The 27,648-nt window shown below is 42.2% G+C and overlaps 1 protein-coding gene across 2 annotated transcripts; it reads right to left on the reverse strand.

Annotated features, from left to right (window-relative positions):
- On the reverse strand, positions 1 to 26,863 carry LOC124069942 (semaphorin-6B-like). Of its 2 annotated transcripts, XM_046409484.1 has the most exons (18): positions 26,403 to 26,863; positions 26,241 to 26,317; positions 13,411 to 13,534; positions 12,018 to 12,129; positions 10,995 to 11,055; positions 10,818 to 10,880; positions 8,159 to 8,257; positions 7,983 to 8,073; positions 7,609 to 7,728; positions 6,945 to 7,033; positions 6,605 to 6,822; positions 6,385 to 6,516; positions 5,946 to 6,095; positions 5,658 to 5,834; positions 4,826 to 4,966; positions 4,015 to 4,092; positions 2,737 to 2,798; positions 1 to 1,340 (listed from the first exon to the last, which is right to left on the reverse strand). In XM_046409484.1, exons 3-18 carry the CDS (start codon positions 13,529 to 13,531, stop codon positions 361 to 363), a joined length of 2,694 nt encoding a protein of 897 aa, XP_046265440.1. In that variant the 5' UTR covers positions 13,532 to 13,534; positions 26,241 to 26,317; positions 26,403 to 26,863; the 3' UTR covers positions 1 to 360. The 2 variants fall into 2 exon arrangements, with proteins under 2 accessions (XP_046265440.1, XP_046265438.1); XM_046409482.1 differs by having other exon boundaries at positions 26,241 to 26,863.
- Between the last annotated feature and the right edge of the window lie 785 nt (positions 26,864 to 27,648).

Consider the following 27,648-nt stretch of genomic DNA (forward strand, 5'->3'; position numbering starts at 1 on the left):
TCCTCTCTCTACCCTCTTCCTGCTCCCATTGAGAAGCAGAAGGGAGAGGCAGCTCTGCAATGCAGACACAGCAACAACCTCAGTGCCTTCTGACCAATTAGTGTGAGCCAGGATATGAGTGGCAGGCCTGGCAGCCAGTTATAAGGAGAGGCTCATCATGGGGGTGAAAGTGGGGGTAGCCTGAGAGACTGACAGAGGAAATCGAGGTGGGGGCTGAATGACAAATAAAGATGTAAGGAAAAGTGAAGGGAATGGAGAGCGGCGATGGACAGAATGAGGAAAGAGAAAAGAGAGATCTATGTAAACAAAACAGAGAGCTCTGGAATGGAAAAGCTTCTGTCCCCATCATCCCCAAAAGAGTCACTGGCCAGTCTGAGTCCTGTCACTGCAGTTCTTCTTATTCATCAGCTGGCTGAGGTCGACCAGCTCACCCAACTCCCCTCGCTCCAGGGCACTTCTCAGCAGAGCCCTGGTCAGCCCAGGTGTGTGTTGCTGGGACACGTAAGGCTGGCCACTAGGAGCGGGCATGGAGGGTGGAGGCAGGGGGACTGGGACCATGCCATGACTGCTGAGGATGTATCCTTCCGGGGCTGGCCAACGCAAAGGCAGCGGCTCGCCGTACTCCATGGGGGCGCTGGGTGCTGAGACCACCCTCCGGCGCTCAGGTGAGTCCTGGGGGGTCATAGGGTATACATATTCTCCTGCAGACTTCCTGAGAGGGGCTTTGGGTGTACCCTTTACTCCTTTTTCTTGCTTGCTCAGGCATACATAGTGCTGGCGTGGTGTGTCATTTCCCCTGCCTTCACTGCTGTGTCTCCCACCTCCTCCCTGCTGGAAGAGTCTGGTGGTCAGGTACACGGAGGGGGGCATGCGGCAGGGTGAACCCAGCCCCACGGAGCCTCCCCCCAGGTACGTCTGACTGGTGTCCCACCCTCCAGAATTGGAGTCAGACAGTCGTAGTCCTCTACGTTTCTGCTGGGGCGTGTGCTCTGGGGTCGGCAGGAAGCCTGGGTCGAGCTCTCCGGACTTCACCCAGCCATTGGGCATAACAAACAGGGTTTCCCCACCCTGAGAGCAGGGGCGCTCCCCACCTCCCTGTCGCGTCACGCTGAGCACAGAGCCTCCCATTCCGCCGCCATTGCTTAGTAGGCTTCTTTCCCGACGCTGGATGGAGGACTGGCTGGGGTTGCGACGATTTGTGGGCTTGTGGGCCATGATCCAGCATACAGCAAGGCCTGAGAGCGCCGCCCCAATGGTGAAAGCTGAGACTGCAGACGCCACAAGCAGGTTGAGGGAGACCAAGCTCTCCGGTTCAATCAGCAAACTCTGCTGCAGAATTCCTTAAGAGACACAGTTATGAAGATGACATTTAGTAGAACAGTACAACAGACATCTTCTCTCAATGTCTGTCCACAGGGTGCAGTTTGAAATTATGATTATTATCACATATAGTGCTATTCTGCTTCCTCTGCTTAATGCCCTTGAAAAATATAATGCATCATAATAAATCAGTAATTACAATAACACTCATAATTGGTGATCATCGTGTTGAGCAATATATGATTATTGTCTGCGATGATTATCATTAAAAAGAGCTTCTCTCCAGTCTGGCCTTGAGGCTCCACAGGCTCCAGGTTCAGAGAGGTCTGCACTTGTCATCAGCACAGCTCAGACCACAGCGGCTGAGTCTCCTTTTCTCCTTTCCTCCCCTCACACTTTCCATTCCTGCAGCCTGGTAAGAGAGTCTTTCCTCACAACATACCATTACCTCAGTGTTTCCACCCAGCTTTAATCGCTCCCATCTGCAGACGCAGCAGCACATGCCTGTCTCTGGCTCGGCCTCTGCTGCTGCGCTTTCACCACTCTAAGTCTGTCAGGTCTGCAGCCTGGCATCACTGACTTCTACAGCTATCAGTTTCTAAGAGCAGGATGAAAACTAGAAGGCCATATATCAGTTTAAAACAAGTGACGAGAGGTTTGGAATGCGCTATGTACTTTATTTCTGCCGCCCTTTGGAAATTGAGATCAAGCCAAATGGATTTTATGACTTTGCAACTGGCCCGCAGCAGCCAGAACATTTCAGAAAGAATCTGTTGGAGAGAAAATCTGCTTTTCTTTTTTTCCCCCACTGACTTTGAGAATTTCAGAGCAAGGTTCAAAGAGGCCCTGTCTGGTGCTGCTGCAGTGACATCTGAACCTATCAACAAAAGTGACATCAGTATTCTATGCTAAGCTATTTCTAGCTTGCTCACTGGTTGCCCTTAGTTGTTTCTCCCTCAGATGTTCGGCTTTGAGAGAACAAAGCATCCTAACCAGGAGGATGTTGCATTTCCCATTGTGCAGTCTGATGGTATTGTCTACCAGAGATGCCGCACATCCTCGCTAATTAAACTGTCTCACACTGGGAGCGCTCTGACCTGTAGGAAGTGAGACTGAACCCAAAATCCCACCTCCACCCCCACCCTAATTCAGGTCTGACAAAGACACCAAAGCATTCAGTTACAAATATTAATTTCTGAGCTGGGGAGAAAATCACACTAAACCCCCACTTAATTAAAATATGCTAAATCACAAAAGTTTTCACAAATTTCCTCTCACTTGGCAATATCAGATTTTTTTTTTCTTTCAGAAATAAATGTTTGGCAGGTGTAATGAGGGATTCAGCCACTAGGCGGAGCTGGCCTTCAGTCCAACATACTCGGCAAGAAGCATCCATGTCATAGTGCAGCAACCTACCATCACAGTCTCCTAGATGGGAAGTGGTGTTCCCATACTCCACATCTTGTTGAAAAGGCAGCCTGCGGTTACACAGAGATCGCAGCACATCAGAGGCTTCAATAGTTCTCTTCATATGAAACAGCACACAGCAGGAAATTTTATATATCATTGTGCCTTTTATTCACTAAATGAGCCTACAGTTAAGTGATCACTCATGGTGCGTAACAGATGTTTACAGTCATATGTAAGAGAAAAATGATCTGATTGAAAGTAACTCAAATGTAATAAATGACCTCTTATGTCAACATGCTCACATTTATGTGGAAAATTTGTAAAAGAATTGTGGATAGTAATCAATTAAATTGAAATGGCATATACTGATGTATCATCCAGGGTAATGGTGTACGCTATTGATCCCATTATTGATTTTCAGTTCTTGCTTGCCTCCCCTCAGAGAGGTCAGAGATCAGGGTCAGCCATACAGGTGGTGATGGGAGCTTGAAGTGGGGACTGTAAGACCACATAGTTTTACAACAACTGCTGCTATTAATGCATTATATTGTTTATGGGAATATTAAATAATAATAATAAATTATCATCTAAAATTTATTTAATACTGATTACTAAAAAATGTAACCTTTTTCATTTTGACCTTGACTAATATTGTTTAACAGGTGTGGACATTATATTAGCAATCTATTGTTAAAGGATACAAGGTGAATACTAAAGAATATCAATGACATATCAAATCTCATTATGTTAAAATAAAACTGCTACTATTAAACTAAACTATTATTGTAGTTACAGATAGATTGACAAAGTTTTGACATTTCCATTGACTATTTACGTATTATTTTCTTCTTCATTTTCTTTCATTTAATTATATTTTCCCAGAATTTGATTTCAACCCCCGAGCAACAAGTCACTATCCACTTTATTTCTGTGGTTCCTCTGCAGTTTCTTTTGTGTTCTTTCTAGTGCAATTATCTCTATATGTCTCCTTGGGGGAAGGTGTGTGTGTGTGTGTGTGTGTGTGTGTGTGTGTGTGTGTGTGATAAATAAAAGTCTAATGTCTTGCTTGCAGACACAGGGGTTTGAATCCACATCTCTAAAACTACAACACTTATTTTATGTGATATGTTGAAATACAAATTCAACCTTAGCTATAGTTGCCAAGTCTTTCCAGGAATCTTGCATCTTTGCCAATAAGACTCTCCACATATAGCAACTTGTCCTATGTTTGCAGAAAGCAGGTCTGTTAACAGGCTGGCTGGTGTGTGTGTGTGTTGTTCTTACCGTGTTCCTGGTCTCAGGAAGGAGCAGGTGCTGCCTCTGGTCCAGCCACAGTATGGGTCCCTGGAGGCTAGACAACTCCTGCACACCCAGACACACCAAAGGAAACAAAAAGTTAAAGCTGACCTGATTCTTACAGCAACCTTTTCAGGACTAAAACTTTGAGAAAGTCACCTATCAAACCTGGGATCAGTTGCTACAACTATGAATTCTGCAGAGCAGTTAGCTAGCTTACAGTTCCACTAGCTATCAAGGTACCTGCAGTGGTCAGGTAGGAGGTCATTATGGGCCCTGATCCTAAAATATGAAATATTATGTGTTTCTATTGGACTTGTGATTTATTTGTGATCTCTTTTGAAATGTAACATGTGGAGAAGCTGTGAAATACTAAATCCTCATCTGGTATTCATCTTCATACAAAGCAGTCACACATACTAGTTGCTGCTTGTTCCCAGCTTTCTGTATCCACTTGTGATATATGACTGCTATGGGAATCATGTTCACGCTGTTGAGGTCTACTTCAAATGATCTTCCCCATATGTGCAGCAATAAACAAAGGCTTTCTTGGTATTCATAAAGAATCAAGTTCTTGAAACCTCTTGGGTCAAGTTAAATGGTATTTCCCAGGGAAATTTCACCCTCAAAATATTAAGCCAAAAAAGTTGTTTAACAAACAGACATGCCATGTTGCTGCCGATCAAAACAAAAACAGAACTGGGCTTTATCGGGATGAATGTTAACAGGGTGTGAGAAAAGCCTAGTTATCAAAAAATATTCTCGAGGACAAAACCGAATCACTGTGTGTGCCGCTTACTTCATGCAGCGTGAATGCAGGTGGCAGCGAGATGTGGGCACTCGCACCAGACAGGAGGGAAAGGCCAGCAGCAGAGTGTGGCTGGTCCGGTCCAACGACAGGGACAAAAGCTGACGGGCCTGAAGAGTGTCCTCGCCACACCTGGAGAAAGTGAGACAAACAAGACAGGAGGCAGAGGGTAAAGAGCCAGTAGATGGAGGTCAATGCCCTCTTTTAGCTTCGTATCAGTCTGTGACACGGTCAAAGGTTTCATAAGGTTTCATACGACCTGGTCAAGGTTGCCATAACCATCAGACGAATGGTCCAAATGTCAGCTAACTGGAGCCTTATCTAGCCCTGTGCAGACACTGCACAGAGGTGGAGCTGTGCGGTGGCAAGAAATAAAATCTTCTCTGGCTGCACGCTCTTAAATGTGCACATTATATTATTATGTTTTCCTTATATTTGATATTTGACTGAATATTTTGGGGATTTTGAATGTTTGCATGAAAAAAAAACACAAAACAGTTTAAATAATCACCTTTGGGCTGTGATTTTTACTTTATAAATGTTTTTTAAATCGGGTGAATATTAATTCTTGAAAAAAATTATTACAATTGCAACCCTGTAACCAAATTCTAACTTTCATTATATATGAGAATATATCTGTTATAGATGTGATCAAGTGAATAGCTGAGTATAGACTTTTACTCTAAGCTGCACTTCCAAAATGTCAAAGTCAAATATTTAATAAAGTGTAGTTGACCACAGTTCTTGGGGTAGAAATATTCAATTTTTTTCAAATGGAAGTTTAGTGGAGATCAAGTACAAATATGTCCAGACTCCCACTCACTTCTCTGGGTTGAATCCCTCAACTTCCTCCAGAAACACACTGCTGTGAGAGACAGAATCTCCACTTGGAATCATAAGAAATTTGAGGATGGTTCCTCGCGTTGAGCCCAGGAACAAGACCGTACGGTTCCTATGGGGGCCAGCTTCTGTGTCCACCACCATGGCTGTCAGCTGGTACCTGGATAGACAGAGATTTAGCCTACATTAGATAAACAGAGAGTGAAAACACTTTTTCCCCTCAAAGTAGACCTGCATGGGCACCATCAAACAACTGAGACGGTATATGTACCGTCCCATAGTCTTGACCACCCAGGGTCTGTGCCCAAGTAGTGGAACGGTCTCATCCATCAGTGGGTGGGTCTTCACAAAGTTCAGCACCTCATCTGGCAGTGTGGTAGAGGAGCTAAATCTGGATCCTTGCACTGCACATCCCCCTGGTCTGCAGACGGGGAAAGACACAGAAAAAGAGAAAATGAGGGTTTAAGAATAGATGGATAGGAAAAAAGAGACAAAGAAGTCCAGAGATAGGAACAAGAAAAGGAGGAGGAGTTCTTTATGTGGGTGCTGGTGGCTTTTAGAATATTTGCTGAATAGTAGTGAAGTTGCTGTGTGATTGAGAATTGGAGCTCACAGCAGGGAGAGTAATTAGATTATATGTGAGACCGATGCTCAGGACAGCAGCACTGCAGCATTTTGCCTTGTTCTGCTCACACTCTACATAACAATACCTCGGTTTAGGCACTGCTTCATCCGGTACAGGAGTCCAAATAGACTCGGGGGATTTCTGCTCTTTAAACCGTCCCTCAAAGACATGAGCAAGCTGCTGCATGTCAAACACACACACCGCAGAGCCCGGGATGCTAGCGGAGACGGAGACAAGAAGACAGTTGATGAGCAAAAAAACAGCATTTGTGCTTCTTTGTGTCCACATTGTGTGCGTCTCAGTACCTGTTTGGTGGTGTGGAGAAGAGACCCAGGATGACGTCACGGCCCTGCATGTGGATGATTTCGCTTGTGGCATGCAAGAGGTTGAAGTAAAAGTGTGAATCTCCTGGGACAGAGCAGTTGAGCCGTGCCTTCAGGAATGTCGTCCACTGTTTCTCAAGGACGCGCTGAGAACCCCCCAGGTCTGCTTTGCACACACGAGCCACACGGGACACCATCACCTGGAAAAAAACCAGAAAGGTTTAGCAAAATGGAAGGGAAATAATTTAAAATTATTAAAATTTAAAAGACATAAACAAACAAACAAGAAAAGAAAGAAAGAAAAAAAAAGAACAGAGAGCACCTTCTCCAGATGATGAAACTCCATGGCCATTTCTCTGAAGAAGAAATAAATATGAGGCCCCCACTCCATGGAGCTCACAAAGTAGGGCTCTGAAAAATAATAAGAGAAATACACTTGTAGATGAACACACACACACACACAGGAGTGGCAGCACAGTGCCTGTGGCCAAATGTAACGCTGCACAGTCCCTGACATGGAGCTGTAATAAGACTCACATCGACACGGACTGCCGCTGTCCATCGGCTTCACTCATTAAATATTCATGTCCTGTTTAATTTATTGTCATGGCCAAGATGATTCACATTATTTATCATTTATTCATCCAGAATTGTTCCAGCTCTGACCTACCCCGGCTCGTTTTTCCTGCACTGGACTGTTCAGTCGACGGCTGAAACGATGAATTTGTGTCCGACTAACCTGAATACATCAGTCTGTGTGAACATGTTACACTTACAACGGATCTATTAAATGTAGGTCTAATCATGTTTGGTTTTCCCTTGTATTTACCTTGTAAGCCACTCACAAAAAGACAACCACAGCCATTTCATTTTCTTTTAGTGAACTGCTGAAGATAATGCAGATGATTTCTGTTATTTGCTTGCTGACAGTTTATTGAAAGTGCCTGGCTCTTGAGGCTCATTTAGGTGTCTGTTTGTAAAAGTACCTCTGAACCATTTGGAGTCATGTTTGACTGTGCGGAGGGCGGGGCTGTCTCCGAGGCTGCGATAGATCACTGCGTCGATGGCCAAGAAGTCTGTCACGGTACCGGTAAAGAGACTTCCATCTGAGAGCGAGAGAGATGCACAGAAAGAGCAAAGGAGGAGATTATGACGAACGGGAAGACACAGATGGAGAGATAGCACAAGGTCAGGAAGATTAAAACCAAACAAGCAATGCGGCGAGAGGTCCGACAATAAATCATTTGTAAAGGTAAACACAAGGGCACAGATGTGTTGGTGTCTGGGGCTGAAAACTGAATCTGATGTCTACTAGAAACCCTGAATTTTTCATCTGTAGTGTGCAAACACCAGATACTACCTGCAAATAAAGCCACATTGGCATGCCGAGGATCATATGGGCACCGTGCCATCCCACTGACAGGCTCTCCCACCATTTCTAGAGTGTCTCTCTACAACAGGAAAAAAATGTATACAGATAAATAAACTGGCAGCTACACAGAGAACAACCAGACTGACAGATAGATGGATACTAACAGTGTAGTTGGCGCAGAGCGGGTTGAAGGCGTTTGTTCCACATACAAACAGACCACCATGCTGTCTGAGCAAAACCTTGATGAAATTACGGCACTCTCCCTGTTGAAAAAACAACAACAACAACACACACACACACACACACACAAAAGGGAAAGATTTAAGAGGAGGAGGAAATCACAAGGTGCAGGCAACATGAAAAAAAGGCGGCTTTGAACCAAATCTAAACTCAAAACTATCAGTCAGAGAAGACTGCCAGTGTGAAGTATGAAAAATGCAGCTTAAACCAATCCTTAGAGGAAATAACACCCTCAGCCACACTCCATCTGGAGGAACAACAGGACTTGGACTTTATAGCCCTCTTCAAAGTGGAGGCAGCTGATTGAGCTGAAATTTGAAGCTGCCACCAGTGAATCTGTAAATGAAATGATACTGGTCTGACCTGCACTTCATTTGTGTTCGCATTTTACGGCATCAGGTGGCGTGAAGTTGTAATGACAGAGAAAAGAACCGATGGAATTTGATGGAAATAAACGTGTGTATGTTGATTTGCTTATCAGGAATGAAAGTCAATGCTCCTTCTTGATACTGACTGATGCTAGTGTTGCTAGCTAACAGCATGTGTGACAAAGTTATGTTTTGTTTAAGGTATTTTGCGTAAACTTCGTATCATTTTGTTGCTTGCCAAGTGCCAAAACAACAATACTTGGGATATAACTTGGGATTGAATTACTGGTACATGAATATCAGCTGATTGTGTTATGTGTACTGCAGAGGTCAACTGATGTTGACATCTGGCCAGAATTGTAGCTGAAGTGAGACTGAGAAAGCAACAGACAGTTTTGCCATTCATATGAAAAGATTTTCTCTTAACAATACATTAACTTCTTGTGATGCTATAATGGTTTCTGTAGAAACAGCTAGCGTGACTCTTACAAAACATGCCAACCAGCATATCTGAGTGTTATGGAAGAAGCACTCATCTTAAATAGTGGTGATATCACAGTGCAGAAATACTCTGTTACAAGTAAACCTGTATTTACGTCATGCAGTAAAAGCACGCTATTACCATCAATATACACAGCACCAAAAGTTAAAGTACTCATTAAGCATTATATTACGCTATCATTATTGATGCATTAACATGGTCATCACCTCAAAGGTGTTTTAACTTCTTGATATATCTTTATCTGCTATTTGTTTGTGTAAATTAGCTAAGTCACTGATTTACTTTTCACCACTGATGTCTAAAACTCACTATTTAATATGCTGTATGCCATTTGTTTAATTTGATTAAACAAATATAAGATGTTAAGCTAAGCTAAGCCAAGTGACTGCTGGCTTCAGCTACATATTTGACATACCAATGTGTGACCAATTTCCTAATCTATCTGTCTAATCTAACTATGACTGTGTCTCCAAAAAATGTTTTCCTTTTAACTTCAACAATGGACACATTCCATTCAGGTGTTTCAGTTCAGTTTCAGGCTCACACTGGCTCACAGACACAGCCAAAAGGAACATGGCCATTTGCAATGTTATTTGATCCATCTGTGCTTTCCCTGTTAGGAAAAATGTGTACTGTGAAAAAGATCTGTTCTGAAACTCTAATATCTTTAACTGGATGATGCTTCACACTCACCTCTAGATGCTATAAGACTGCAAAGCATTAGGACTGGTCTTTTAACTGTTATGACAGATAACTGACCATTGCATCAAAAATACCTGAGCTTTATGATTTGATCTCCTTATCTGCTTTAGCTAACATTTTTCACTGTCTGTCGGTTTTCTTCTTCTGATGCACTCGTCAGTTCTCCACCTCGGGCCAGTCTTTCCCCACCTGTCTTTGTTCCTCTTTTATCACAGCTTTCTTTCCTTTTCAGCGACCTGCGTCTTTTCTTTTTTCAATTGTTTTCTTTAAAGCGGCACATTTGTCGTTTCTTCACCTCTTTCTTATTACCTGGTGGCTGCCCTGTCCTCCTTACGTGTTTCTTCCACCAGTTCACCTCCGCCTACACACATCCCATCCTATACCTATAACTCCCTTCCTCAACTGATTTCAATTACTGGTTCCACCCTGAGGCTGTGTCACTCTCTCTGCTCAGTTTGCTCAATAATGTTTCCTGTTGCCTCTTTTTTTTTTCTTTTTCCTTTTTTTTCACGAGTTCCACCCAAATTGGATTTTGCCGGTGGCACTGCCAGACAATAAAGCTTATATTTTAGCGTACTCCCTGTCATCCCAGCGACCATCACATCGAATCTCTTTTGTAGATTTGATCACATTCCTTTCACACCTCAGAACACCACAAACTACCTCTTTGCATACACACATAATTGGTCCACTTTCTTGTCTTCCTCACGGGGTACAAATGAGGTATGAGCAGAAAACTGGTATAATGCAGGTGTGCAAGAAAATGGCTTTCAAGCTTCATGGGCATCTATTGGACCTGGGCAACATTTCACTGAGCTAGCCTGATTAAATGATGCGCTGATTCCGTATCAACAAGATCAAATTTGTGTAAATACTGCATGCAGGTGCACCCGGAGGAAATAAAGTTCCTCTAACAGCTGTTGTGTCTGTCCATGCGTGTGATAGTGTAGATAGTGTTTACGCGCTTGAGAGTGGATCTCAAAGTCAGAGAGTTGTGCATGAGCCCTGTACCTCATGTTTGCCCTTCATCCTGCACACTCGAATGTCGTTCTTATTGGATTCCCAGGTCCGTTTCTGCCAAAGGAATAAACCACAGTCAGAATCCGGTTGTTGCTGTGTGTGTATATGTCATCAATTTCGAGTGTGCATGTGTGTGTGTGTGTGTGCGTGAAAGACAATGGGTCTTACTTTGCTGTAAAACATCTCATCACCTGCCGTGTTATCAAGCTCCACTCTGTACAGGTCATCTCTGCGAAACACACAACACAACAAATCAGTGCCAATATCATGCTAATATATTTCTAAGATATCATATCTGATATAAAGCATAAACAATGTGTATGGAAGGTTAAAGCAACTAGCCACTTAAGTCACTGTTTAGTGGTTTATTTCATGTTTAGTGGTTTAATTCATTTTAGAATAACACTGATGTTTTCATTTTTTCTGTGACAGCAGATGTATTTTTCCCACTAGAAAGGGAGGACTAGCAGAGTTACAACAGCTTATGTTAATACTCATTTGCCAAAGAAAGAAGAAGAAAAAAAACAGTATATGTGTGACTGTATACTGTGTGTAGCATAAAATAGTGGCCTGCTTCATTTATGGCTGAATGAAAGTACTGTTCTTGTTTTTGTTATTGATGCCTGGGGGAAAAAAAACAAGACAAAAAACTGTTATCGCTGCATCATTTCTGCCACCTGTTTGTGTTTTCTTTATGCGACACAAATCTGTTCTAGTCTGGTCTTTTTATATTATGCATTTGTGTTATTCATTTGGTTTATTAGTCTTTATTTCAGCATGAGGCACAGTAGCACAGGTTTTCATGCCTTATGTGGGGATAGAATTAGATTTTACAAGGTCATTCTTATTGGGATTCACATGAGCCTTGTATTCAGATTGTCAGTACAGTTATGAAAGATAATGTGAAATTTTTTATGTAAACACTTCAGCTTTCATCAGGGGGACAAATAATATTGCTTGAGCACCAGATTTGGCCCAAGGGACCACACTTTTAAAACTGCTGGTGCACAACAATTCTTATTTCCCTTAAGAGTGATGTGAACAAACTGCTTTGACTTGACATTTAACAAAAAAACTGGATGTCCTCTACAGAGTGACAGCAGATGGAAGCTGAGGCATCAAATGAAAGCGAACGGATATTAATGCAAGAGCATCAGTAACACACAGTTGGAGGCGGTTGCCGTTGGTTACCTGGCTCCTATGTAGAGTGTGCGGTTGACTTGGAGGACAGTCTGGATGTGCAGCTCCTGCCTCTGAGCTGAACGATGAGCTCTGCCCAAGAACACTGGATACCTGCGCACAACTGACATGAACACACATACACAGGAATAGAGAGAAGCACTTTTCTAAAACAAGGTAGAAACTAAGTGCTTTGCTCAAGGATACTGTGACAGTCAGACGGACAGAGAGAGTACTTTTTCAACATACATTTACTCAAACAGCTAAGGCAGGTCATAAAACCGATTTTCTAACCTTCACTTTAATAGTGTCTTCACTCATTCTTGATGCTTTTGTTTAGGAAAACAAAGATAATGGGCAGAGACGAATGGTGTACCAGAAACAGCACACCGACACACTTTTATCCTCCTAGTGTTTTTTTTTCCCCCTGCTTTTGTTGATGCATGCAGCTCCATAATGAGAAAAACTGTGTGCAATCATTGTTATTTCATTGTGTAAAAGAACGCTCCCTCCCTCTCCTTTCCTACATTTCAGATAAATGGGAGCGTACAGATGAGATGGGGAGAGAAAGTGGCAGTATCAGACTCTAAGAAAGTTTCTAAGAGGAGGACAATGGTCTCCACAGGGAGCCCTCATCATCAGGAGACAGATAGGGAAACTGTCTCATCGTCCTTGACTGCAGGCGAGGGAGGGAGGACATAGCGATCCATCTCCACCTGTCTCCTCCTCTTCTCTCCTCCACCCCTCAGCCTTCTCTCGTCATCTGCATCACCCCATCCAATCCTATAGTCTCACAGTTTTTCATCTTCCTGCATCTCTCAATATCTATACCAATCATTTCTCTCTCTCATCTGTATATTTTCTTTCTTTCTCCATTCTGATTAATCTGCTATACTGTGCCAGTGAGAGATTGAGTGAAGTCTCTTAAAATTTATCTGTATGCCTGGGTAGCTTCAAAGCAGCTTCACACCAAGGCTCTGACCCTTGAACTCCGATTTCCACATCCACCACAGAGCCATTCATCAATGCTGTACATGCTGCATGCAGTCATGCGCGCGCGCACACACGCAAACAGACACATACACACACACACACACACAGTCTTCTTCCCATTACTTTGGGGGACATTACATAAACCTACATTCATTTCCTGGAGGCTTAACCACCACCTAACCATAACAATAAACATTACTGGCCTAATCCTAACCCTAACCTCAACCTTACCTTAAGTCTTCAGCGTAATATTTAATGATTTACATTGCCGGGACCTGCATTTTGTCCCTATAAGTAAGGCAGGTTCCCACAATGTGAGTGTGTAAACAGATTTTTGTCCCCACAACTACAGGAATACATGTCCACACGCTCACACGCATACACACACACACACAGTAGGAAGGTAACATACCCTCTACAGGGACGTAGCTGAGAGGACTGGGCTCCTCTGGGAATGAGCCATCAGCCAGTTGAAGCAGCAGGAGGAGAAATGTGAGGGGAGGAGCCACGGTCCCCATGGCAGCAACACACATGCACTGTTAACACAGAGAGAGAAGACAGAAAAAAATTCATTGTTGTGCACTCAATATTTTATGTGTGTGTGTGTGTGTGTGTGTGTGTGTTTGTGACAGAGAGAGGACAGGGTCAGAAGTACAGCAGGGTGACTGCTGTCACCAACCTGTTTTCAGCAGGAACTAATGTGTTTCTATTGTTTGTCTTGTGGTGTAATGGGATCTATTGTCAGAAATGTCACTCTATTGTCAAACAGTTTGAATTGAAGGAGATTCTCACAGCCATATAACACACCAAGAAACTAACATTCACAGGATTACAAAGCCACTTTGGGTGGTAATGTTCCTTTCACTAAATGCATTTCTGTGTGAACATATGGAGGCTATATTACTGGTAATTAGAGACAAGAAAAGAATGGCTGGTCTTTATAGATAAGAGACTGAGAGAAGAAAGAGATGAAGGGAGTGACTGAGATAAGCGGGACAACGACTTTTTTAAGGTCAAAAGTCCTAAATCATGAACAAAGAAAAGGGGAGGAAACAGAGCTTGGTCTTAATAAAAATAAGAGGCCAGAAAAGGGTCATATTGGGCAAAATACGTGCACACACACAAACAAGCCTCATAAAAGAGGCTATAGTGATGCTAGTTGCTCTGTGAAGCTGTACAAACATTGGTGGTTCAAGCTAAAGGCTACCATCAGCAAACCAAACTAACATACTGATTAGCAGGTATCATCATTACCATTTTCAACATCTTAGTTTACTGTGAAAGCATGCAAAACAGCATCTAACTAGCATGACCACAAAATGGGCTGACAAATGTCAATAATTTTGCAAGTATTTGGTGATAAACGAGAGTTTTGGTTTTAATAATTTTGAACTAATGGTGTAGCACGGAAAGTCATTGCATCACATAAGTCTGGAGTGCTCATCCTCTAGATCTGCACAAAATATAATGCCAACCATCTAAAAATCCACATTACAGGGTCAGAAAGTCAAAAACAAGCATCAGTTCTGCACATCAGCTTCTCTTTCACCTCTAAAACCAAGACAGGGACACAACATTGCTGCACATAAGTTACTACCACCGCCATTAATTGAAGCAGCCACACCATCAAACAATCTCACTGTCTTTGATGTGAGAAGACTAAAAAGATAAGATACAAAGATAAAAACAGAAAAGACCACACAAATGAGGAGAATAAAAAAGGCTGGAGTAACCAGGTTTGATCTGGGTTGGCTGACAGTGCTGCTGAAATCCTGGAAAATGTTGAGTCTGATGGAACATAAATAAGAAGTCAGAAATTGAAGGAAATTATGTGAACAATACGAATGCTGTCCCCATCAAATCAACCTGAATACCATTTTCCCCCAACCCCCGCTTATTTCTTTTCATCCTCCATCTCTCATTACCCACCTCCTCCCTTCCTGTCTCTCTCTTTATATCTCTTGGCCTGTCTGTTCCAGGATAAAAACCCTATATGAATGTTTTCAAAGACAAAACACCAGGTAGGGAGGTGGATGTGTTAGTTGCTAAGGTGACGACCATTGCTATTGGAAGCACACAGATGCACCCAGATGCAGCACACACACACACTCATATATATGTGAGCACATTCACCTGTGTTGCCAACACTTCAGACTGTGCTTGCGTTTGAGTGACAAGCTGTTTGAAGACATCAGTGAAGCGATGTGGGTTGCATACTATACACTGGGGGACACTTCAAATGAAATTCCAGCCCAGAAATTACAGTTTTGACATCTTTAAGCCTTTTCCTCATCAGAAGGATTTGGTGGAGCCCTCACAGGGGGTTGGAAGGTTTGTTTCGTCTCACTCTCCATTGGGAGCCCCTGAACTAGAACTGATTGAGTCAGGTTTGGGGTCAGCCTCATTTCATGGGAGGGATCCAAATTTGATGCTTAAACCTGAAATGGAATTCTGTTTTCTTGTATGAACTGAAAGGATGGATGGATGAACTTAAATGAAATGTGTGCTCCATCATATGGTTATGGACCAGCGCAAATCTGAACACAAAGACATGATACATATATTTTTACACTCAGCATGACTTACACTCAGCTGTGGCCTAGAGGTTGGAGAAGTGGCTTGTGACCGGAGGGTTGCCGGTTTGATTTCAGACGAAAGCTGCCACTAGCTGATAGCATATCTCACTGAATCAGCGAGATATGCATTATACTTCTGGTTAATATCCCCCAGGCACTATAGAAGTTGTAGTAATTGTAGACACAAATAATTATAGGTGTGTCGAGATCCAAAATTGTATTTATGTATAAATAGTTTTGTTGCATTAACAATATAAAGTAGCATTCATTTTAAAACTTATTCTGTAATAACAATGGCCAGGCATTTCTGGCTCATACATGTTATAACTCTGCTAAAAGCTGGCCAGTTAAGACAGAAAAAGTGAACAAAAAAGCACAGGGTTCAATGCTGGAGATCCTTCTTTCCTTCATCACTCTCTGTTCCAACACACTTGCAAACAGCCTGCACATGCTACATACCAAGACCCTGCGGCCAATCATTCATGGAGCCTCCTCATTAGAGGGTATATTGATTAAGGTTATTGATCCATAAAATAAACCATCAGATCTGGGCCAAGGCCAACGTATGAAAGCTCTGCTGCTAGCCAGCGTCTTGACAAAGGCAGTATTTTTAATGCTCCAGTCTACAAAAACAGGTTTTGGGGCAGCGCTTTGACGTGTGGTTATCAAGGGTTTGGATTTTTTTTCTCCTGCTGAGCCGAGAGACAGAACAGAGAGATGAAGGATAAAAGACAGAGATGGTTTGAAATGGTTGAAGACAAGAAAGATGAAGAGAGATACCGGCTGTAACAGACTTCCAGCTCATCAGTCTATAAAAAAAACAGACTGCTGGTGACAGAATAAGCATCGGGAAATCAAGGGAAGAGAGACAAAAGTGTGGAAAGAAGAATGGGTGTCATGTCTGTTTGTGTCAGATCATGTTGGTGTGATAGGATTAAATGGTGTGACAATGACATGGTTATCATGGGATGCATGTAATGAGTGTGAAAGCCACACAGTGTAATCTACCCTCATCAGGATATCCATTAGTAAACCACCTGCCGACACTCACATCATTAACCAATCAGCAGGTCATCTGAAGAAGCACAGTCACCTGCTTTCACCTCTTATCAGTATGCCCATATACTTTGCCCTCATCAGCTGAGACTGACCTCCATTTCATAAAGTCTGTTCGTGTGTTGTGGTTCACCTGCTCCAGCTGATTGGACAGCAATGACAGGGTTTAAACAGCAGCACGCTGGGAGTTTCTATAAAAGCTCAGAGTAAGTCAACAAGCTATATGAAAGATATCTATTTAATGATTAGCTATCTAATATTTACCCATAATCCCATCTTAAAATGCCTCAGTGGCCTTGAGTGCATATTGGACATGCTCGTATTTGCACAAGGCATCTCAACTATTAAAGCTGCTGAGCAAGATCAATACATTCTCATCCTACTAAACAGAGACAGAATAAAAATCACCACCCATATCCACACTGAAGAGCATTTATTGACCATCAGGAAACACTGAAACATACAAAATAATAACAATACAAAAGGTGTCAAAAGCCTATTTGAAAGCGCAGATACTCAGCCACCTAAACCAGTCGTCACTGATGCTGCAGGCACTGCTGTCAGGATGCTTGAGCCTTGACCTCTGCTGCACCCGACTAGCTACAGCACAGCCATTAATTAATCCTTTAATATGTGTGCATGCATGTGCGTGACAGCAAAGTCTAAACACAACTTTCTGTGGCACTGACATTTCGCCTGTCACTGTATCTGAGCTGTGTTTTCTGATGCGTTGCATTAAATCTGTTGTTGTGATGAGGTCTACAGGCAAAAATCTTCCCTTCTTTCTCTCTCTCTCTCTCTCTCTCTCTCTCTCTCTCTCTCTGTTTTCTTCCTCTGTCTCTCATTCTCTCTTCAGCTGCTGCAGCCACTCCACTCTGTGCCTTTGTTACCGTAGCAACCAATAGCAAAGCTGGGCAGAGATGTTCTGTTGCAGTAGATGGAAAAGCGAGGAGGGCGGGTTCGCCCTCTAATAAACACATGAGCACATATGTGTGAGTATACACACAGGTATACACACACTGATGCATATGCTTAAGCATGAACCCAAATCCATGTACATTCACATGAGTGTGCATGAACACGTACATGGACACAGATATAGGGAGGTGGGGGTCCCCTCACTCTCTTAGAAAGAAGGGGGATGGGGAAGCTGCAAGCATTTTGTCTCCACATTATCCACACACTGGCAAGACACACAGCTCATCTGAAATCAATAGATCAACAATGGAAAATATTCACTGAAAACATAACCATGCATTCATCACACACTCGCTTGGAAAAGATACAAAAACACACAGTTTTTTTCACTGGGTTTCCCCTTCAAAGATGTTGCAGTTCAACCGAATGAGCTAGCTGGGCAATTACTGCCATTCACACTAAAAAGAACAACTTCAATCAGTAAGGGAAGCCAAAAACATTACTTTGGACAAAAGGAAGTATGTTTTGGATTATTATGACAAGTTACAATATATTTTTTTTAAAGTGTAAGGTTTAAAAATATACACACATATATATACATATCAGTGTCAATATATATCATATATCAATTAAAAATTCAGTTAGAACAGAATCCCATAGACCCTTGTTTCATTCGCAACACACTTGCTCCTTGAGGACAGTATACAGGTTAAAGCTCAGAATAAAAAAAGATGGCCTAAGGGTAGAAACAGAGACATGGGCTAAACTGGGAGAAGTGGGTCACCTTCACACTTCAGGACTCCACGCTACAAGCACTATAGCTTCATTAACAGACTTAAAAGAGATTTCCACTGAAAATTGAAAGGGCGTGAACAAAATGTAACCATGAGAGATTTCAGTTTTTCCTATCAGGATGATTCCAGATAACACTGATATAGTAAATTTCACACCAACATTTTATGACTCTACAAAATTAAATGCTCCTAGCTTGTCCTTAAACATCAGGAGGTGTATTATGATTGTTTCAAAGAATCTATTCTCAGTTATTGTAACTCAAGCTTTAAGACGAAGTTGTTGAGAGTGCTCACGTTAAAGGATCTGATCATGATACCCACAATAACCGTTTCAAATTTACTCCTCACTCGAACTTGTGAAATTCTAGAAGAGAAAACAGTGTACAATCAAACTAATCAAGCTATGGGCTTTGAGGTACCAGGATGAATTTCACACAAAATAACTGAAAAAATACTAATACTTTCACATATTTCCATACACGAAGCACAGAATACACTTGGACAGAGCATCTGCAGCATCACCTGTAGGGAAGTTCTGACGCTTGGAAATGGCATTGTTAATGGGTGTCATACCTCCTCTTCTTTTACCTCTGTTTGAACATTAGGATTTTTTAATTCACCACAAAGATATGCAACTGAAAAACTGAAATCAGTTTGTATTTCAAAATATAATATGGAAATTCTCTCATTCACATTCATAGTTTTCAAAAACCGGAACTTAACAATTGTGGCACTTTCATGTTGGTTTCAGGATTCAGCTGGTCTGATGTCCACTTGATTGAAAACTGTATTATAAACGCATGGAGAAAAGAATCCAGATAGGAAAAAGTTTCAAATATTGAGATTCACGTAATAGTTGATCCACCAGGCTATCAGTATTTATTACTGACTGACTGTGTTAGAGGTAAACTATAAGACTGATACCACCTTCATAAAAAGTGTGATCGTAGCTGCTGCACAGCAGTGAGTCAGAGACAGACATTTTGAGGAGGAAGAAGAAGGAGGCAGAGAAAAAAGATTTAAAAAAAAAGAAAGGGAGGAAGACAAATGAGACATACAGGAGGGTCCATCAGCAGAACTGACTGGACCAAAAAATAATCTTTAAAGATGCCCCACTTCCCATTAACTGCAATAGTTTACATGAGGAAAGAATTCAAAATATTGTCAAAAATTAATTTTTCGAGTTAAAATTTTGAAAGAGAGAGGTGAATTTCACTATTCCTGTCAACTCAAAGCACGTGAAAAGTTCTGCTCAAGTGGGCCTACATTTTGGTTAAAGGAACAAAGTTTTAAAGTTTAAGTGCTGTAACGTTACCATCAGACTATTAGCCCACAATAGTTGAGGCAGTTTGGCAAAGGAATGGACCCATGTACAAGGTTGGTTTATTTTCTTGTAGGAAGAAGAATGATAAAAAAGGGGAAGGACTGCTTATCTGTCTAGAGCAGTGACTTCCTGTAGTTTCCAATGGTTGACTGACACAACCTTGACGGTCTTTGATCATCCTTGACCATCTCAAGTACCCCTTCATCAGCACCACCAGTAATGTTCTAAAAAAGTGAATGTGAATTAATCTCAAGCAGTTATTTTACCATTAATCACATGAAAGTTGGTGGATAAACAGTGGATACAGAGAATTTGCATTTTTACACTTTTTATACAGAAAATAAAATCTAACATGCTTGTTAGTGAGCTGTAGAGGGGCTGGGAAATTGATTTTTTTTAAACTTTTGACAGCCCCATATTAATGTACAAGAATGGCACATGAGCATATTTACCAAAGCGTCAAAGTATTCCTTTAATTTCACATTGTCATTCCTTTTTAACGATTAGCCAGTAAATCTTGTCCATGTTCGTGCTATGAATTGCATGATTGCCAGTATTGCTGGCTGCAAATTCAGAGTTTGATACAAGTTGGTTGCTTTGGGGATAATTATGAGCGATATTAGAACGTGCTGCCATAACAGGTGGCAGCACCAATAGAAACACATGGTGTCAATAAAAACAAGTCGGAGTGAAGAGAAATGAATATTTATTCAGATTGACTGACCTGATCACACCCTCTCACATACAAAGACAGGGAAGAGCAAATGTGTTGTCGCGCATGTACTCATGCACATGCACGCACACACAAGACCATGCTCTCTTCAGCAGTGGAATCACTGTGTCAAGTCTTTATCTTATCAAGGTGGAGGTGATATTCCCTGAAGTGGCTTCCTGTCTCCTCAGAGCAGGTCTAATCAGGGTTAAGGGAATCTGTCTTTTGCTGTTAAATATCTTAAAATACTATTCAATCTACAGGGTCATTTATATGCTAATGCAAGGTTACCTCTGCATAGGCCTTTGACGCAGCTGTGTGCTGCCTGTTAAGGTTATGTGTGTGTATACAAAAGAGGAAAGAGATAAAAAGACGAGAGACATGCCGAGAGTGAATGAACGAAAGAGGAGATGAAAACAGAAGATGGTCACGGAGAAAAAGAGAAGGGAGATGAAGGAAGGGAGCAGAGAAGATACAGAGGCAGAGAGGAAGGGAGATATTCCCCTGAGAGAGTGCCATAGGTAATTAAAATAGGATGGACAGAGCTGGAGTCTAGCCAGAGAGAGCTCCATCTCCCCTTAGACTTCTTCCACAATCAGGCTTTCTGCCTAAAGCCAAATTGCTGCGAGTGACAGACTCACAGCAGTCCATATGGATGCAGCGAGTTATCAGCCTATGGATAATGGACATGTACATTCAGCGGGAGAAACACAGTCTCAGAAATGCAGGTACAAAGCAATCAAACACTTGCAAATGACAAAATGTGAGCTACAAAACAGGTAATGCATCTGCTTCTGGTGCAGCACTGAGACAGAAATCCACATGAAAACAACACACACACACACGCACACACACATTTATGGTGCTGTACAATGCTGCAGCAAGGGCAAACGTTACTAACCAGAGTTTGACTGCAGTAAGCACATATACATTCACTGCACAGCTCTGAGCTGGAGGCGAGCACATGAGTATGCAGTGCACATGCTCAGACACACACTATGAGCACAGAGTGAAACACATGCACACTCCGGTATATACGAGGGCAATGAAGATGAAGACAATTACACAACATTGACAATGGTTTTTCATCTATCAATTTGACCTGTTTTTATTGCTGTTATAATTCTGTTTTGTTGCACAGTGTTAATGGTGCACTTTGTACTGTGCAAGGTAGCCCATGACATCTGTTTCTAGGGAGTATCTTTTCCGTTGCTTAACTGCGTTTTAAGTGAACCACTGTGATCTTGTAATATACAGTACAAAGAGGAATATTCTTAATGCTTGAAAAATTGATGACTTTTTAACATGAATAGTGATACCAGCCATTTTTGTTAGATTTTTTGGTTTGTTTGCTTTGTTTATATGTTTTACAGACCAAAGCCCAACATCTCCCTGCCTTTCATGTTTGAACTTCAGCAATCACTATGCTAAATAGGCTGTGCTAATGTCTCAACATGGCCTCCATTACCATATATCTCATACACTTTCAGTGGCTCATGTTGGCGTAGAAGGAGGTACAGGCTGAAAGGTAGCTCATATTCTTGTCGAGTTGCTCTTTGTGTACTGTGATCACCAGTAAGGGTAAATATAGCTCTTTTGGCAGAAGCCTGCTAAGAGGATCACAGCTCACAATAGGTGGTCTATGCGCAACAGACATCAAAATGTCAAAGAATCTTCTTGCAGATTGATGTGTGCACACATGCGCATGATGCATGCACGCACAGACACACACCTGCAGCATATACACATCCATTCGCTGAGACAACGCCTCCCCTGAGACCTTTCTCTCCTCCTCGCAGGTATAATTGTGTTTCTGCTGCTCTCCTCTGAGTTGTGACTGGGTCCCAGATGAAAAGGCATAATTAAAGAGAAAAGTTGTGTTTGTTGCAAAGAAGGGATGGCTGTGGGAGAGGACATGATGAAGGAGGGAGAAAGATTAGCCACAGCAAAGCTTCATCAGGCTACAAAACCATCTCGAGTAGCTGAGAGACAAAGGACTCGGATGTGCCTTTATCTCCCAATAAAAAAGTCCTCCAAATCCCTGTAGCTAAGCTGCCATAACTAAAGCCCGCCATTGGCTTAGGTAGGTTAGAAATTGTTGGGCAACAAAAGCAGCAAAATATGAGAAGGTAGACCAAGTGCCTGGGCATATATACCTCCATTCATTTTGTGCAAAGAAGTAAAAAGTCAAGTGTCCCAGCAGTGGCATTTGAGAAAAGGTTACTTTGTTATTTGCTTATTTTGTTGTCCATGCAGATAAGCCTCAGTAAAGCATGACGTGGACTGTCGTTTTCTCACTTTGCAATTTTGCAATGTAAATGAGATCACAGACGGTGAGAGATTAGACCATATCTTTATCCGTCTGAGCTGAAATAGCTGTGATATCACTCACAACCAAAATTGCCCGGCAGTTATAGGGGAGGACCAGCTGCATGCAGAGAGATTGGTTCATTAAAGAGAGACTAACTCGTACTTCTTTTGACCCTCACAACAAATATGCACATAAACATGCTGTTAAAATGAATGTCTGACCATTGGGTGAGGGAGTGTCAGAGGTGATGTGAAGGTGATACATTGGACACACTGATACAATGCAACATGATAACACGTTAGCACATTATAACGTGTGCAGAGGCCACACAGTATGCATGGGGATTCATAAAAAAACAGGCTGCACCTCAGGGGAGGAATCAGCGAATACAGGGAGTTATAAAACTGAAGATGCATGGCCACTGTAAAGCATATGACAGATTTTTACATTGAAAACAACTGCAAGGTATTATTACACAGTATATGGGGCTGCTACACAAACCAAATCAAGCTTGGCCACCTGAACATCATTTATCTTGTGGTGTACAGTTTATGACACCATGGACAATTTACAGCACAGGCTGCCATAGGTAAAGCTCTGCTGTTTGTGTAGTACCTATTATCTTGCTGCTTTCCTTTTCAAACATCTGGAAGGACTTGTCCAAAAAGGACTGGTTTGACTCCTGGAAGCCTCTCACATGAACACAGAGAATGTTTTGCATAAAGGAGTTTATTTTAAATACCTGTCTCGAAATAAGAGCGAGTTTCTGACAAGTAAAGAAAGAATGCCTGCATGACTCCTGACCCTCTGGCCCTCATAATCCTGCACAATGACTCCCTGAGGTCCATGTTCTGAGGACCCTGCTGGAATAGGTCACCCAGCAGATGCCTGCCCAGCCAGAGCCCCTCTGATCTCATTGCCCCGAGGTCTGCAGTCTTCAACACTCTTTTCAAGTGCTGATATTGTTCTAAAGAAACCCAAGAAACCCTGCCACCAGATAAACGCTGCACTCTGTGTGAAACTGGAGCTTGAAAATATACTCTAACTGGCTGCTTTTGAGGAAAGAAAGCATTCTTTCAAATCTTTTGACACTAATCATAACTTTGCTTAATTCTGTGATCAGATTAGAGAATAATCCTCTCTGCTTTCTAACGCAGAGCAGGGTGGTTACTTTGTGGCATATGGGGGTTGATACAGTAAGTTTAGAAAGTTACATAAAGTTCATCTAAACTTGAAAGTGCACTAAACACACTATGAAAGCGTACATTGACATTCCTTCACATTTAAGTAGAGCAGTGAGTGGGAGGTTTTCACCAGACTGTGAAAACAAGAAAATCTACAGTGATTGTACGTTAAAACAAGTGACAAAAGAAAAAAAGTGACAAAAACAAAATCATGAAGTTATGTCCAACAAATCCTTTTGTAGCTTTAAGTGTCTTAGGTGTCTTAAAAACCAGGAGTGTTTGAGAATGTCAATGTTCCTTGCTGTGTACCCAAGGTAAAGAGAGGCAATTTGTCGCAGAATGCTTGATGTATTCTCCTGGCGATAGGAAAAGAGAAGCTGTTAGGTAACATCTCTCTCCTTCCAACATCTTGTCTGTTTCTTCTCACTCTGTTTAACAGACACAAAGACACACACACGCCCGCACACACACACACACAAGATCTTAAACAGTCATTCTACACATTTCTAAAAATGTGCTCCTTAGCAACCCCAACACAATAATCTGCTGTCGATTTACTCTCTTTATGGGTAGGCCGTATTACGCTGCAATCCAGTCTAATTTTTTTCCCGTGCCTGAGATGTCCTGTTTGCGGCTTAGTATGTGTGATTGAATAGGGACCTCTGTGATCAATATAGCTCATTAAATGTCCCTGTGGGCAGTTGCCTCTCCTTAAGGCTCTCTTAGATGGCTTTTACCTGTAGCTCTGCTCTGCCTCTTTGTTTCAAGTGGTCCCAACTTTCCAGCATAATTAATTTTCTAATTGAATTACTCCAGTCTGGCCTTTGCTTGCTATTTTCCTAAATGTAGACTGAAGCATTCATTTAGCTCCCTTCAGTAGGCTATGGGTGTTTTGATTTGAGAGGGATATGGGATTGTTGATATGTGCGGGATGGGTGGATGTTAGACTGCCTTCCAAAGGGAGGCTGGAGGAAGCTGCACCTGTTGTTCCCTGCGGTTGCTGTGTGGTGGGGTTAGCACCTGCTCACACGGCTGCTGTGTGGCTGTCTGTGTGGGCAGCAGGGATAACAGGGAGACCATTCACACCCGCTCAGACTGCTGTCTGCAGCCCCTCTCCCTCGACGCTCGTTCACTTTGCAAACTCTCCGCTTCATCATTTCTTTTTCTGTATTTTACGTCCTCTGCTTATCCCCCCTGTAGCCTCTACGCCACATTGCTATCTGCCACGCTTTATCTTTTGTGTCCCTGGTCTATCTGTCTGCGTTTCTGCTGCCTGCCACCCCTCTTTTCCATCTATTTTTTTGTCTCCAACCATCTCTTCTAGCCTTTCAGCTCGCACAGGAACACAAACGTAAACAGCAGCAGCTGGGATTTGTTATCGTCCTTCTGTGGAACTTGATAGCTTTTAGTGCGAAGGATGAAGTTGTAAACAATAAATTACATATAACTGCTAAATCACTTCAGTAGGAGGTGGGACAGCAGTGAGTGAGTGTTTAACTGCCATGGAGGTTTAGAGTTTGCAGCGTGGTTATGGGCAATTTAGATGACAAGTTATTGTAAGAGTGCAAGACATATTTTTCTTCTCACTGGAAGTTCTCGCTTCAGTATTCTCCAGGTTTGGTCAGTCATGTTTGGATCTGTACTAACACCTGTAAAATGCTAAGAGACATAAAGGTATTGGGTAGTTATACTTAAACCACAAAGAACCATCTTGAAATTAAACACTAGGAATACAGTGTGCACAGTGCATCTATCATGCCACTCCTGTTTCTCTACTGTGAAGGAGTAATGACATAATCAATTGACTGTTCGGGCTCCCAAATCATCACATGCAACCTTCACTCTAGAAGAAAACCTTAAGAAAGCATTTAATAAAACAGCGTGACGCACAACATTTATAACAATAAGAAACAGTGAGTCTCATTTAAATCACGAACTACGATCCGGGTCGTGATCCAAATGAGAATTTCAATCAGGCTTTGTGCTCGTTCCTTGCAATGCAGCGTTATTATTTGCAAGTATTGCGAGCTCTTTTTGCTGACATCACCTCAGACCTACAGGCTACGTAAAAGAGTAAGCACTGTAAGCTCCTATGCAACACGTGAAAGGACAATGATATGCCACCAAGATATGCACATGATGTTCAAATTAAAAACATCAAACTTGCAGCAGACACAAAGAGCGGTTCGTGTCCACAAAGGTCCAGGCGATGCCAAGCAGACATCCACTGGCTCAGCCGGAGGAGGAATAATGCAGCATCGCCTTTGGTGGCAGCAATAAAATTGCGCACATGCTGTATATACCTGTTCACCCCCCTGTCTCCTTCCCACATATCCATCTCTCAATCCGAACATTTGGCACACTCACCGCACAGATGGTCAGGTAGGAAGGCGGAGGCAGGTGCCAGTCGCCAACTCGCCCTCCTCGGTCGCTCTTCTTCCTCTCTGTGGAGAAAAGGGTGATGGATACCACGGCTCTCGGTACCCTAAGCCTCTCTGAAACAAGAGCAGCTCCCCAGCCGCACCTCACCTGTCTCTTCCCTCTACGGTTCCTGCGCGTCGCCGTAGCATCACCGTACACCGAGCGCGTCCAAAACGCCCAATCAACTACAATACGTTTTTTTCTTTCTTTCCACTGAAGCAAATCAGTCCGCAGTTTAAACGTATAACCGGCAACCTAATGAGGTTTTCTATGGTCCAGAATACGTCCCCCACCTCTTGCTGTTCAAACCGTTGCAAAATCACACATCCTGCGAAATTAAGTCTTCTGTGTGTGGGGACCACCGGCCAGTTGTCTGCACATGGTCGAGCTACGGCTTTGAAATAAGTAGTCAGCAAAATGTAATCCCCTTTTTAAATTTACAGCAGCGAGGTGGAATGTCCAAGGCGGAGCAGTCACAGTGACAGCAGGGGCCCATAATTCACACCCCCTGAAACACAGTCCTGCAGTGGATCAATGATGAATGGAGGACCTCTCTCTCTCTCTCTCTCTCTCTCTCTCTCTCTCTCTCTCTCACACACACACACACACACACACACATTTTGAGTCCAGCCATTATTGAAATATCTGATAATCAGGAAAGTTGTAAATTGAAAAACCTAAAACATGAAAATGAATAAATTAATACGGATGCTATAGAGGCAATATTGTGTGAGAAATAATAAAGAAAAATAAATCAGAATTCATCACTGGAGTGTATAGCTCACCGGACATTTTGGCCTATTGGGTCGTTTTTAACACAAAGATAGGCTAAGTTTCAAAGGTGACAATACTGTGCCACCAGTGCATTTAGTAACCTATTGGAGTAACTTCAGTAACCTCTTGGAAGGTATGTGCAGGATGCAAAAGGTTCATTTGCAAAAACATATACCTCCTTTTTTTTGGGTGTACTCCAAGGTACACACACATAAATTTGAGCATATACTGTACATCTGCAGTTTATTAATGCAGGTAAGTTAAAGCTCTTATACAATTTGGAGGTACTTAAACTCAAGTCATAACATTTATTTATCATTAATAACTTTATAGGTCTACTTTCCACCAAAATTGAACTTTTAACTACTTTAGTAAGATTTACATCAGGGTTACAGTCCATAAAGATAAGATTTTGCATTCAAATAACAAACAGTTTCACGGTGCATTATTATTGAGTGCTGTCGTAGAAAGTTGTTGTAAGTGAGGTAATTGAAACTTTCACTGGATGAGATAGGCTAAAGTTAAATTCTTAGACGGTATAGATGTTTAAACATCAGTAGAATAGTATTTATCAAATAAT

Source organism: Scatophagus argus, chromosome 13, assembly GCF_020382885.2.
Source record: "Scatophagus argus isolate fScaArg1 chromosome 13, fScaArg1.pri, whole genome shotgun sequence".
Lineage (NCBI taxonomy): Eukaryota > Metazoa > Chordata > Actinopteri > Scatophagidae > Scatophagus > Scatophagus argus.

Bases quoted from the DNA above. Each gene is read 5' to 3' on its own strand.
- LOC124069942 (XM_046409484.1), bottom strand. From the start codon at position 13,531: ATGTGTGTTGCTGCCATGGGGACCGTGGCTCCTCCCCTCACATTTCTC. The intron at 11,056-12,017 runs GTAACCAACGGC...TGTGTTTCGCAG, and splicing joins ACACTCTACATAGGAGCCAG to AGATGACCTGTACAGAGTGG. The intron at 7,034-7,608 runs GTACTTTTACAA...ATTATTTTTCAG, and splicing joins TGACTCCAAATGGTTCAGAG to AGCCCTACTTTGTGAGCTCC.